General features: G+C 46.9%; 2 protein-coding genes across 2 annotated transcripts in view; both read right to left on the bottom strand.

Annotated features, from left to right (window-relative positions):
* The window catches only part of LOC136611022 (E3 ubiquitin/ISG15 ligase TRIM25-like), a 181107-nt gene that overhangs the window by 25886 nt on the left and 140799 nt on the right, over nucleotides 1-14422 (bottom strand). The window lies entirely within an intron of this gene.
* LOC136611019 (E3 ubiquitin/ISG15 ligase TRIM25-like) lies at nucleotides 8850-10996 on the bottom strand. The gene is made up of 2 exons (XM_066590258.1): nucleotides 10081-10996; nucleotides 8850-9936 (listed from the first exon to the last, which is right to left on the bottom strand). Exons 1-2 carry the CDS (start codon nucleotides 10994-10996, stop codon nucleotides 9287-9289), a joined length of 1566 nt encoding a protein of 521 aa, XP_066446355.1. The 3' UTR covers nucleotides 8850-9286.

Here is a 14422-nt window from a genome sequence, read left to right as displayed (position 1 = left end):
TAAAGTGAAATATTTAAATGCTAAATTGCAAAAACAACTAAAGCTTACAGTAAAAAACCAACTGCAGATGTGAAATCAGCAAATTATACTACAACAAGTGTCCATATAAATGCAAGAAAACCTTTGTTGGCCGGTGTTATGATCCCCACGCAGGTACGAATCTATGTGGAATCTACTGTATGGTGGCAGATATGCTCCTGTTCCTGCAGGCTGGTTGGGATATCCTCCCTTTTATTATACATCAGTTTCCATTTGGATGACCTTTCTCTGAAGCTTCACGTTGTGTGGATGAACTGATGGTTGTCCACGACTCTATTTGTCGTTTGGGTGAATATATCTACACATTTATTACTTGCTGTACATAGAAGATTTTCTTTGATTGTTATTGCGCAGGATTTGGAGACTATGTCCCCGCGCCTGTGACCCATGACGGGTCTGTACGCTGTGATGAAGGCTGACCAGTGATGATGTAAGGGTATTGGCTCTTCATCTTGGGAGAGGCCTATATGACTGATGGTAATTTGTATCACTATTCATATGAGACGCTTGTATGTATGTTTATGCTTGATGGAAACCTTGCTACTGTTATGTCCTTGGAGGAATAAAGACTTTTGCATATTGCACCTTGAATTCTGTCACGTCTTCCTATTACTCATCATAATATCGTCTGCGGCACAAACCGTACTTTCATCTCACGCCAACATTTACACCTCCATTACTTCTTCACATAATAATGAGCGTCCTTCGCCTCTTCTCTTGTCTGCGGCCCAACAGCTGTATACATCATCATCATGGCCATAGGTCCGGACCCCAAATACCCCGTTGCATCCGTACTCACAGACACGTAGATACGCTGTAGGTGTCCCTAATATCCTGCGCTCCTCACATACTAGCACTGGCGGCTTAGCTCTCCCGTTACACATAGCTCAATCTCATTACTGCGTTATTACACATCCTGTGTCATTGAGGCATCATGTACATTACACTCCATTACATCACATCAGGTAGATTACACTGGCCTCATTAACTCTTTATGCACAGCACTTACAAACATCACATATAATATTAACCCTTGCAGGGCCTTGCTCAGACTGCTGGCACCATAATTAACTCTTTAAGCTGGCACCATATAAGCACAGTACCCTGAATCCGTTTAGCCCTACCCCGGCCAGTAATTGTATCTCCACACAATACCCGGGATGTAGCCCCCTCACTGATAACCTGGTTCACTGCTCGCTTTCCTCTCTGTCTGCAGCATCCGTGGTGAATCTGTGGTACTGGTGCCACAATATCAGGCACTGGCAGAGGAAGACTCCCTCTCCTGCCACGTGTTGCGGGGTGCAGGAATGTGGCCAGCGATATCTCCAGTCCCCAGTTTATCAGGGACCTCTTGAGCCTGGTCACTCAGCTCCCTGACCGCCCCCCATGGGGAAATGGCGGCTCTGCAGCTCAATCAAATAGGCCTCTGCCACTTTAGAATAGTCCCTCAGCACTGCTCTTCTGCATCTCCGCTGTCTCTCTATACTACTGCTCTGCCGCCATGATGCGCAGCTCTCCCTCTATGTCTACTGGGCACCGGCAGCGCCAAGCTTCTTCTGGGCTCTGGGAGGTGGGTGAGAGTCTAGACAAGGCCTCAGCCATGCTGAAATCAATGTTCCTGCTGGGGACTGATCCTCACAGTGGTGACCCCGCCACCTCATCAGGGAAGGCAGAGCCTTCTCTTCTTCCTCCTCAGACAGGTTATAACAAAATGGTGGCTTCAACATGGCGCCATGTGCTTATCACTGCCTCCCCTCCCTGACCGTAGCTCTGGCTGGTGAAGGGGAGCTGGTGACACAGCACAGCAGCAATAAAAAGCCAGCACAGGTAATCGCCATCTGCTGGCACATTCCCCGTCCCCCCTTCCAGCTGTGTCCTGGACTGGAGAGGGTGGGGCTTGAACTTGCAGCCATTGTCCGCACTGACAGCGGCTGTATGCCGCTCCATTTAGTATGGGGGACACTGTGACATTACCCCCCTATATTACCATGAACTTGAGGAGCTAACACACACACATAATTTGGGCTGGGGAGCTGTGTGACAGGAATTCTCCGAGTCGTATGGAAATCATTTCCATTGTTACCTCAGAGAACGCTGTAGAGTCAGGCTGATATTATTACAGGTGTGACGTTTGTCTCACCTGCTGTAGGTAAATATTATATCGGAGTTGGCTAGGGGTGCAGAGTCCCTACTTCAGAGGAGTTACTAATTACCCACTTCAGGGAGAAACATTTTATAAGAGGGCAGTTTATCAGTGAAGCCCACTGTAGTCATTTATAAGCCCCTTCGTTGTAGTCCTGTGGATGAGGCTGCGGGTCGGAGGACACTGATGGAATCCCGATTCACCTCAGAAAAGGAGAGACTGGGCTGAATTACCTCAGGAAACATGAAATGTCCAAGACTCCCGCTCTCCGGTGAGAGAACCGTCACAATGAGCCCCATGATGATGATCCTTTCCTGAGGGCTCACCGGCTATGGTGTTATGGCGGTGGTCTATGTCCCACATTGTCCTGGTCCAGCCCCCTCGTCTGTGGAAGTAGATGAAGAGGTAACATACCTCCCTTCCTTCCCACAGCCGGCAGGCCCCCTTCTGGGGGACACAGCTTTACTCTCCTCCTGCCTGGAGCCAGAGAGGGTTCACATAATTCATGGCCATGTCCGGGCACTCCTGTGTGCTCTGTAATAATAGTGCCCTCTTCTGAGGAAAAGATGGAGAACAGACATCTCCACTTCCTGCCTGCGGAGACCAACAGGGAGTCACTCTGTGGAGATAACCTCACACAACCTGAAGCCGTGTCACTGTATGCATCCTCCATTCTGAGGAGAGTCACTTGGTGGGAAGTCCATCCTAATCAGGACTTTACCTCAGGGCTCAGTCACACGGGCGTGACGTTTTTTGGTTAGCCATGTCACGGTAATAGCGCTACCAAAAATCGCGTGAACGGGCGCAGAAATCTGCCGTTTGTGTGCCTGTTTAGCCGGCACTTATATTGACCTAGCCTGGATTGCAGTCAGGCGAGGGCAGACACTTTAGCTCTGATAAACTGCCTCCCCCTTGCCGGCTCTCGGTAAAGGAAGGGGGCGGGACCTAGTGTGCTCCTCTCCGCCCCTTGTCGTCTGCCAGCAATTAGCAACTAGCTTTTGCCCCATCCTGCCTCCTCCTTCCACCTCCCATTGCAAACAGCAAGCAAGGGGCGGAGAGGAGGAGGAAAGGGGGTGGAAATTTAACAGACATGCTGCTAAACTCCCTCCCACCTCCCTTCTCTGGCAGCTGCCATAGGCTCCCATAGGAGTCTATGGCTGCAGCCTATATATTCCAGCAGGGAAAGATAGTTCCTGAACTATCTATACTGGCTGGCAAGAAAAGTGCCCGGCAGAGAAATTTAAAGTGCGGAGAAATTTAAACAAAATGCAATTGCGACTTTTGTAGGGGGGTTAGTTTTTACAGCGTTCAAAGTGCAGTAAAATGCTGCGAGCCGCGCTCTATGGATCAGAACGATTACAGAGATACTGAATTTATTTAGTTTTTTAATGTTTTCTCTATTTTTAAAAAGGAAATACATTTTTTTCTTAAATAAAAACTGCTTTCCGTTGCCATATTCTGAGACACAGAACTTTTTATATGTTTTAGTCGAGTTTTAATCAGTACCATTTTGGTAAACATAAATTATGTCTTTTTGATAATTTTTAATGAAACTTTTTTGAAAGCCAGAATACCAAGAAAAAAGAAAAATGGCCCCTCCGGCATTCTGTCCTTCGTAGTGTGGGATGCATATTGTGATACTTTAATATTACAGACTTTTATGGACACATCGACACCAAATGTGGGGATTTTTAAAGTTTTTTTAGAAGTTTAAAAGTTAACTGCCGCGATCAGACCGGACTCAAAGCCACCGGGTATGAAGGGGATTTGGCTCCTGAGCCCACCCCATACACACTTCATGACAACCCGAAAGTAAATTACATTAGGTGGTCATGAAGAGGTTAATAATAAACTTTATTTCTACGGAGCCAACATATTCAACAGAACTTTACAAATTAGGGGGTCCGCGGGCAGTCAGAATCAGATACTGCTGACATGCAGCTGTAATGTCATATGTAACACGTCTGTAGTGCGGGTTCATACTACAATCATGTTACATTACGCTCGGCTAACACTGGCCTTCGGGCAGACTCAGACGAATGTATGCGCAAATATGTTTGCTGGTACGCATGAATGAAGTAAGGCCGAATGCACATGGGCAGGTCAGATTCTGCATATGGGATCCCGCAGCGGAATCTGACCCAGTGACCGGTCGGTGATCTCTGCGGACCTGTCCGGATTTTTCTCGTCTGTGCTGCAGATGTGCCAGCATCACGCCAGAGCATGTGCAGCACAGATGCATCACTAGGCTAGACTGTCACTGCGGATGAGTCGTAGATCAGATGGCTTCCATTGACTTCAATGCGCCGCGCCGAAATAGAGCATCCTGCGATTTTCCCTCCAGGAGCGGAAAATCGCAATTTATTTCTGCTTGTGGACAGGGAAAAGCGATTTTCCATAGCATGTCTATGGGCAGTATTTGCTGCGGACTTTGGGGGCGAACGCCCGTGTACATTGGGCCTCAGGAGATGGCAAGATGGCGGATGATACGTCTGTGTCAGCAGATAGATCGTTTTTTGCAATTGAAATGCCAGTTCATCCGCTCGCATGTTACAGCCTTCACATGGAATAGAATGGCAATTAAATGTCGAATTAGGGCCAGCGGTCTTCTTTTCCCAGCATTGTACAAAGGGTAACTCCCTCCGCCTCCCTTTCTGCGCAACACGGACAAAGATAGGACATCTATTCGCAGGTGAAGATTTTGTATGGAAGAAAACACGTTTGTCTGAACGAATCTATTGAAATTGAAGACATCGCTTTGTGGCGTTATATGGCCGACATTATCACATATGGAAACGCCTCCGCAAATACGTTTGTCTGATCCGCCCTTAAACTCATAAACAGCGTGAATAATAGGTCGCTGTACGGCCTTCATCAGAGGCCTGTGTCAGACATATACGTCCCTGGGGGGGTAACATATATGGACAGTGACGTCACTAGAGGTTCCCCAGCACTGCGGAGATAAGAATTGCACCAGCCACTTCACTGCTGCCCCAATGACCTTGCCATGTGGGGGCAGTCAGTGTATGCCCAGTACGTGTGGCACCAGCACATCTATCTCTACACTCCACATTAATATGCTGGCATTGTTGGAAATGTCAGTACTGATTCCCCCAGCTCTGGCTATGCAGTAGTATCTCTAGGAATGAGCCTGGCATCTGCTATGAAGCACCACAGTAAAGGCAAGCAACCAACAAGTTTTGTGCCATCCTCCGCTCAGTCTGTGCAGCTCCGGGCTGCCCCTTCCTGCAGTGGAAGTCATGTAAACCATAGTGACAGCAGAGCTCTCAGGAGGAGACGTACAGTGAGGAGCAACAGTACAGCAAACTGCAAAGAAACTGCCAAGGGTTAAAGGGCTGTTCCACTTCTGGTTGTTTTGCTACAAGAAGCTCAGTACGTTGTGCAGAAGCCCAGGTCAGCTGTGCAGATGGAGACCTACTGATGTGAATGGGATTCAGCCAGCAGTACGAATTCTTCCTTCACCCGGCTTGTCCCGCCCCTTTACAGGAACGTCACGTAAACCTACTGATTTCTATCTCGTATGCCTGTTCTCCTGTTCACTACACTAAGGCCACTCTCACACACACGATTTTTCACCACAGCATTCAGAATGCCGCGGTAATCGCAGTACAAGGCTCCCATTGGTTTTCTAATGCTGTGATTTTCCATCACTGGCTGCACTATTTTAGTGCGATTAGCGCACCTCGTCACAAAAGTGAAAAAGTGAAACAAAAATTTGACAAAAGAGTGAATGAAGTGAAGAGAATGTTAGTTTCTCCATGGTTGCGTTCAGCGGGCAGCGGGCGGTACTCGCACTCTCACACCAAAGTAGAAAATTGCTGAGTGTTAACGGCGCGTGAGTTTTGGTGTGTGTGATAGGTAGGAGTACCCTCAGAGAGATAAGAATACTTCATAGTAAGGGAAAGAAGGTTTCGGTCAAGAAAAGAGAAAAGAGTTTAAAAAATTTGACAAACGAGTGAATGAAGTGAAGAGAATGCTAGTTCCTCCCTGGTTGCGTTCAGCGGGCAGCGGGCAGTACTCGCACTCTCACACCAACTCCTTCCCTGCATTTCTTGCATCACAGCAAAAATAATCAAGGTAGCTGAAGAAAAAAATAGGGCAGTAAAACCACCAGATGGGTGAAACCCCTAAAAAGTATCTGGTTCTGTAGGACTGAAACAACCTGCCCTTAACCCCTTACTGACGGCCCCAGTGCCTTTTTACGGTCTAGCTAAGTGGGCTTTAATCCTAAGTCCCATTTACACCAGCCGATGATCGCTAAAAGATCGCCCAGATGACAGCCTGAGTGACGGCTTTGAGCGATCATTTTGCATAAACTATTAAGTAGCTACTTAAGAGCAATTAAGTGTGCAAATGAGGCCTTAGCTGAATGCAGTTAATAGCCGGAGGGCTTTTATCTGCGCTAAGATCCTTTGTTCTCCATGGGAAACAATGCTATCAGTACTCCCCGTGGAGAACTGCTGAGAAGGCTGAACAACGATTTTTAGGTAAGACTGAATTTAATCAGTTAGCAGTGCCCCAAAATCGCACAATGGGTGCACATTTAGACGCAACGATTATCGCTAAAAAGATCGCCGATTAGCGATTTTTTTCTTAGCGATCATGGGCTGGTGTAAATGGGCCTCTAGAGGACGTAAAAACAAGCATCCTCTTTAGATTAAAGCCATGTGGGCTGAGGATGTGACGGCTCCATGCTGTCTGTGCTCAGAGATAGCTGATAACATGGATCCAGGGGCGTAACTATAGGGGATGCAGGGGATGCGGTTGCACCCGGGCCCAGGAGCCTTAGGGGGCCCATAAGCCCTCTCTTCTCAATATAGGAAGCCCAGTAGTATGAATAAAGCATTATAGTTGGGGGCCCTGTTACAGGTTTTGCATTGGGGCCTAGGACCTTCAAGTTACGCCTCTGCATGGAGCTGTTATGGTGGGCGGCAGGGAGCCCCCCACCCCCAGCAATGCAATCGGCACTATCCGGCGGATAGCGCCAATCCCATTAAAGCAAATAAAAAGTTTTTTAAAAGTTAGTTTCAGCGCCTCTCACGGATCGCATTCATGAAGGGCACTGAAACTACTCACCTCCCTCTTCCATGATGTCCCGCGATGATCTGGTCTGGAACATACTCTGCGCCGTCTTCTGCACATGCGTGCCTAAGAACAAGTGGCGGTGCATGCGCAGAAGAGGAGATTGGCGCGGGACATTTGAAATCGCCTGGTTCCCGGCTACTGAAGGTCATTTTAGCCGCTCAAGGGCTCTACAAGTGGGCAATGGGGCCTAAATCACCTTCAAGCAAAATGTCTGTTCTAAAAGCCACCGGCTGCTCCTTTCGGTTTGGGCCCCGTTGTGCATACATATATAAGATTAGGGCCACAATGGGAATGTTTCTGAACACAGGACAAACAGGGGGATCCATTTTGGGGTGTAGATTCTCATTGTCGTGTGCACTAAAGTAAAAAAATCTGTCTTTGTAATGACCCATTTGCAAAAATATCAAATTTTATTTTTTTGCCAAATTTTATCAAATTGCATTAACTCCTGAAAAAAAACTGTGGGGTCAAAATACTCCTGACCCCCTCAGTGAATACATTAAGGGGTGTATTTTGTAAAATATGTGTTACGTGTGCTGCTGAGACATGTTGTACTACTGTGTTTCCAGCAGCACAGCCCTCACAGGGTTAATTGATTGAGCTGGCTGGGTGTGGTTCTTCCTGCTAGCCGATCCCCTGGGTCTGTGCTCACACATAAACCCAGCTCCTGGTCAGGCTGAAGCTGGTCTTGTACCGTTTGGATGTATCTGTGACATGTGTCCTGTTACTTGTTCTCTGTCCTGTTGCAGCTTGCTGTGTGATCTGTGCCTTGCTGTTCATGTCCGTTTGTATGTTTATTTTGTGTCAGTTTGGTCTTCTGAGTTTCTTTGCTATGTCTGCGCTAGGTTGGCCCATAGGGCCCTCTAGTAGATGTGTCTTGCTAGTGTAGGGACTGCAAGATATGAGGGGCCTTGAAGCTTACATTGGCCAATGTACGAACTATCACCTCGCATTTATATTCAGCTTATCATCTGCTATTAGTGTTTGCATTGTGGCTGCTGTGTATTCTGGCTCTGTGTGTCCTGTGGTTCAGTCCCTGTCATGTGGCATGTGTATGTGTCCTGTTCTGGTGCGTGGCTCCTAGGATCAGCTAGGGTCGAGATCCGAAGACCGCTGGACTGCCCTTATTGGGGCAATCTCCCCGCTTAGGAAGGGCCAGGTCAACCTCCTGGTAGCACAGGGTCAGTTTGCCTGAAACCTGTGTGCGTACCCAGTCCTTTCTATAGTCACGATCGTGTGGGCCCTGTGCTCACTTTGCCCACACGAACATAACAATAGGATCATTTGTGGGGGCATCTATCATTCTGACACCCATGAGCCTTTGCAAGCCTCAAAATGTTGATAAGTTATGTTAAATTTAAACGTCTCCTAAATGGTTAAAAAAACACAAAGTTTTCAAATAAGCATCCAGAATAAAGTAAACAGATGGAAATATATATCTTAGCAAAAAATGTGTAGAATATGTTTGCACATATTTGATATATTACAGTTGAAAATGTGGAAAAATAAATTTTTTTCCAAAATCTTCCCAATTTTGGCACTTTAATAAAATATTCACAAATTCTATTTTTACCACCTAAATAAAGTACAATATGTGGTGAAAAAACATGTCAGAATCACTTGGATATGCAAAACCTTTACGGAGTTATTCTATGTTAAAGTGAAACATGTCAAATTTCCAAAATTTGGCCTGGTCACTAAGGGGTTTAGAGTTTAAAGAAGCAGTTGCTGATACCCGTCACCTTTTGTCAGGTGGCTGTCTCCTAAAGTGAACAGCTTTTTGCCCTAACACATTTGCACTGCATTGTGCTGCAAATGCAGCGGTTTTGCCGCAGTGCGGATATGCAACCGCAAACCGTGGCAGAACCGCCCTGTGTGAACCCAGGCTAATATTCCCGGAGGAGCCTCCATATTAGACCCTAACAGATCATCGAAATGTTTTGTTGAATATTCTACACCCCCGGGCTCTGGGGAATTCCTTACAGCAACTGTGATTTCTTAGCTACAGATTCTCAAACTGTTAGTTATATCATTAAGTCCAAGAAATGGTTCATCTACCCATAATACAGCATGAAGCGGCTCGGTGAAGGAGGCAGTGAAGGTGTGTAAGTGTCTGATGGGGTCACACAGCTCATAAAAGGTCAGCCGCCCGGCCTCATAATCCAGACAGATCCTGACTCTATTATTGATGATATTGTCAGTTAACCGAATCTCTTTACTATCATGTATCACTGAGTACTGATTATTAAACCAATACTTCCTCAAACACCAGGACTTGTTATTCTCTCCAATGGATGACTGCTGCCCCCTCCTGTCTATACTGGGGTAACACATCCCCACCCTCCACTCCTCTGATATACTGCCCTCCACATCCCAGTAATGTCGTCCTGAGGAGAATCCCCTCCTGCTCATCACCTGATAATCCTGAAATCTCTCTGCTGTTTCTGGACGGTTCTGGTTCTCTTGTGTCCCGGTTGCAGCTTTCAGGTCATCTGATATATGGATATAATTACCAGCTGTGCTTACATCTAGTAATATGTCTACAGGACCCTCCACATAGATCCCCCTCCTTATACCTCTTATTATGTTACATAATGTGTATAATGTGCCTGAGATCACAGCCACATTTAGATCATCTACATCATGGAGCGGTTTATCATGTCCTCTTGTGTCCTCCTCACCTCCATCATGTCCCCCCGTGTCCCCATCACCTCCATCATGTCCCCCCGTGTCCCCATCACCTCCATCATGTCCCCCTGTGTCCCCATCACCTCCATCATGTCCCCCCGTGTCCTCAGGATCACACAATTCCCCGGTGTCTGGTTCCTGTAAGACAGTCAGTGGATCAGTCATGTTACACAGCTCCTCCATGTGTCTCATCTTCCTGGACAGCTCGACCTTCTGTATTTCCAGCTTCTGGATGAGAGTAGAGGATAAGAGTGATTCTTCCTTCTCCTGCCTGGAGATCTCGCTCAGGACCCTCTTCTCCAGATCGTCCAGCAGTCTCCTGATGTCTCTACACAGGGCAGTGACTCTCTCCGCTTCTGTAGTTGCTTTATCATGATCTTTTCTCCTGCGCTCCTCCAGACTCCGGACTCTTTCCTCGGTCTCCTCTCTCCTTGTGATCAGTTGCTGGAGAACATTTCTCAGTCTCTCCTTCTTCTTCTCAGAGGCCTCATCCAGCATCTCCACCCGATGACCCCGATGTTCTCCAGCCAAACTGCAGGACACACAGATACAAGCGGCGTCCTCAGTGCAATAATATTCCAGGATCTTCTGATGGACAGAACATTTCCTGCTCCCCAGGTTGGCGCTGGGCTCACATAAGACGTGTTCTGCTGACTTGCTGTGAACTCGCACGTGTTTCTCGCACAGAGAAGCTTCACAATGCAGACAGGATTTAGCAGCCGGTACAGGAGAGTCCACACAGTGAGTGCAGAAGATCCCGGCTTCCGTCTGTGTCGGAGGAGTAATCAGGAAGCTCTCTATGATGTTACGCAGAGCCAAGTTCCTCATCAGTGCTGGCCGCCCCTGAGACCTTTGTCTGCATTCAGGACAGGAATAAACTCCAGCCTCGTCCTGTGTATCCAGCACACGATGAATACAGACCCGGCAGAAGTTGTGTCCACATCTCAGCATTACAGGATCTGTATAAGTGCTCAGACAGATGGAGCAGAGCAGCTCGTCTCTCACAGCAGCAGACGCCATGGCTGACAGGAGAAAATGAAACTAAATGTACCTGACACTGGATAAAGATCAAAATTGTAGTCACACCCATTCATTTACCTCTAAAGGACACAGTAGTTTTTTCATCACCACATTCTAAGGCTTTATTCACACAAGCATTGTGATTTCGGCCATTCGTATCGCGGCTGAAAATCGCATAAACAAGAGAAAGCTACGACCAAGTTTTATCACCCATTCACATGTTTGGGTGCAGCATATATATACGCTACAGCTCGGAATTCCGTCAGTTGGGATAGAAAATTTAGTGATACTAAACTCTTTCCTCCTCCCTACCCATCCCTTTGCCGGCTGATTGCGGCAATAGAAGCTCCCATAGAAGCCTATTGGAGTGTAGTGGCCCAAAGTACATATATCTGGCCCCTCCATAACTGTCATACATGTCATGTCTTTTATGTGGATGCTCTGTGCATTTTGTCTTGTCTTTAGTTATGTGTATTGCACAGCTGCAGCGTGTAAGAGGTTAATGTCTGGGATATGTCTGGAAATTGTAAGCAATTGTCCTGTCACATGGGTATGTAAGGTATAAATAGGAGAGTAAGGTGGGAGTGAAAAGAGAGTGTTGTGTCTTCCTCCGGTGTGTGTGTCCAGGAGCGGAGTCATACAGATAACTTAGACTGTAGGCTCGGTTTCATCCTGTATCCCGGAGTGTGTTCATCCAAGAGGCATATTAGGCTTTTACTCCCCACTTCTACATGAGCCAACCTAAACAACCAATCACCATGAACCAGCCAAACCAAGTAACCATTAACCGTGAATCAGCCAACTCAAATAACCAATCGCCGTGAATCAGCCAACCCAGCAGCTGCTAGCAAAGGGAGGTGGAGGGAGTTTTTATGGGAGCTGCCGGCTGACCACGGCCAAAAAATGGGGCAAGACCTATCTTTTCCGGTTATCTGATTTTACGCGCCTCTTAGCAAACTTCAGGCTAATATACTTTAATTATAAGATACAATAAGAGCTCAACCAGGATTTAAGAGACTATCAGAGTGCCCAGTTGTACACTTGGTATCAAAATAAAAAGTGGTGACAGTCACGTACAGGCGAGGAGGAGGCTTAGATTGTGGAGCGACCGGTACCCAACTCTCTGAGACTCTGGAAGTCTACCGGACAAGCGACCATCACCTACGGTCACAATTCTACACCAATCCGCGAGGCCCTGCACTGCAAAGCAATTTGTTCCGTACTGGGCAGGAGGAGAGAGGAGAAGGGATGATATCCATGGATCCCGCCTCTGTCCTCGATCACTCTGCAGTATTGCAAGCTTGAAGGTCTAGCAGCGCAATATATAAAATGTACAACATATACGAATAAATTATCACATGGGAGTATGAGGGATACAGGTAATACACTCAGCAGGTTTAACATAAACAGGAGAAATTAAAAGAAAGTTACCGGACTTGGATATCGGTCCAATGGGTCTGATTTCGGCGGTGCTCCTAGAACAAGAGACAACCCATATACCGTAGTATCGCTCCGTGGATTGCTAACTTGGACCTGTGGGGTCCCACATTTTAAAGGGTCCCTCAGTACACACCGTCTCCCCGCCCCCTCCGAGGTCATACAAAGAAGGGAGGGCTGGATTTGTAGGAACTCTGAAAAATCATAATTCCCTAGTTTCAGTCTTATCTCGGCGAGAGGGCGGCGGATCGTGAATATCGGCCCAGCAGATTTTTAGTCATGACTGTACCTACGCATAGAGTCTACTCCTGTATATGGTCAGAGCTATATTTTCCCAGATATGCGGTTCTGGGTGTTCTGGGCATCGGACCTTACTGCGTCTAGATGCGTTTGGTTCAACTGATTCTGAAAATCTGATTTATATCGGGATAGGACCTTCATACGCCCCAGAATCTTTAATACCAAATTCCCCTCAGACGGTGCCCAATTGTCTGGGAAATTTAGCCCTAGATAAAGGCCCTTTTACACACAATGTGCAACACGCCATAGGGGAACCCTGGACAAATGTGGGGAACTGGGAGGGTGAAGTGTTGGCTTGTCACGGCGGCACTTACCAGGCTCTGTTCCCAGAGGGATGACACATAGCCAAGGCCAGAGTAGGATTGCAGGCCACCATCGACACCCCTAGGGTAGGAAATGCCAATAAACAAGAATATAGGTGTAGTAGTTATCACTCGTGACACCACTGTTCCCACACACCAGTATGCTACATGACGGAGAATAAGCACAGACACTTGTGTATAGTACCTCGGGTCCCCAGGAACAGTTAGGGCCCAGTATAACTTTACGTTATATAACTTTGGCAATACAATTATTCACAGCAATGCAGGTACAATTAGTCACAGTGCAGGTAGAACAGAACTCAGAGATCAGAGAGCATACACAGGATGAAACCGGTCCTACAGTCTGCATTATCTGTCAGGTACCACTCCTGGACTGGGAGCACTCCGAAAGAGGAAAGGGCAGCCGTCACTCCACAGACACTCTGGCAGCAATTATTTACTTAAAGGATTAGCATTAACACCCCGCACTGAAGATGCATGGGTGAGACTTGTAGTGTACTTTTACGCGGTGATCCTAACTTTGGACGGCTGCGTAGGGAAAAGACTTGTGGTTTGAATTAGTGCCTTTGTGATGAGTCTCTCTATACCGGATTACTCAGGAATGCTCTCTATTACGGTTTTGGGACTCACTCCACCCACATCCAGATCTCAGTCGCTACGGGATATCTCTCCTTCTCCTCCATCTTCACCTACATGGAAGCTGAAGGTGCCTCCATATGGCTCTTTGTTAAGTCAGGAACTACCACTGAAAAAAAGATGGAAGCTCCTTCCCGCTCTCTATCACTCCTATTTATACACTCACTCACACCACATGGCATGACAGACTGATACATTTACATGCAGGCAATAATTTATTTTATTTAACCTCTCCAGTGCCGCAGCTGTGCAACACACACACTGGAAATGACAAGACAAGATTACACAGTGCATCTACATAAGACAAACATGTATGACATTTATGGAGGGGACCAGGATGATGTACTGGGCCACTACAAATGATTATTGCGCAAAATTCGCTCAAAAGCCATCTTTTGAGCAATAATCGTTGGGTGTAAACGTGCCCATTTTCACTTTTCTGCCAAGCGATGATTTTCAGTTTTGCATGAAATCCATCATTTGGCAGAAGAGCTGATAAGAAGGACCGCACACTGTGTTCTACCCGGAGAGCGCTGATTACATTGTCTCAACTGTCAGCCCCATGGCAGAACAAGGGGAATTTATTCAGTAAACAGCGGGTGGTCTGTTCTCTGAATACAGCTCCCAGCGGGTCACAGGCTACTAATTGGTACTAATAGGCATTAGTAGCAAGTAGTAGTTTATGCAAAATGATCGATCAAAAGCCATCTTTGTGTGTAACAGAGCCTTA

This window comes from Eleutherodactylus coqui, chromosome 2 (assembly GCF_035609145.1).
Source record: "Eleutherodactylus coqui strain aEleCoq1 chromosome 2, aEleCoq1.hap1, whole genome shotgun sequence".
Lineage (NCBI taxonomy): Eukaryota > Metazoa > Chordata > Amphibia > Anura > Eleutherodactylidae > Eleutherodactylus > Eleutherodactylus coqui.
This window is presented reverse-complemented; position numbering and strand designations above follow the sequence as displayed.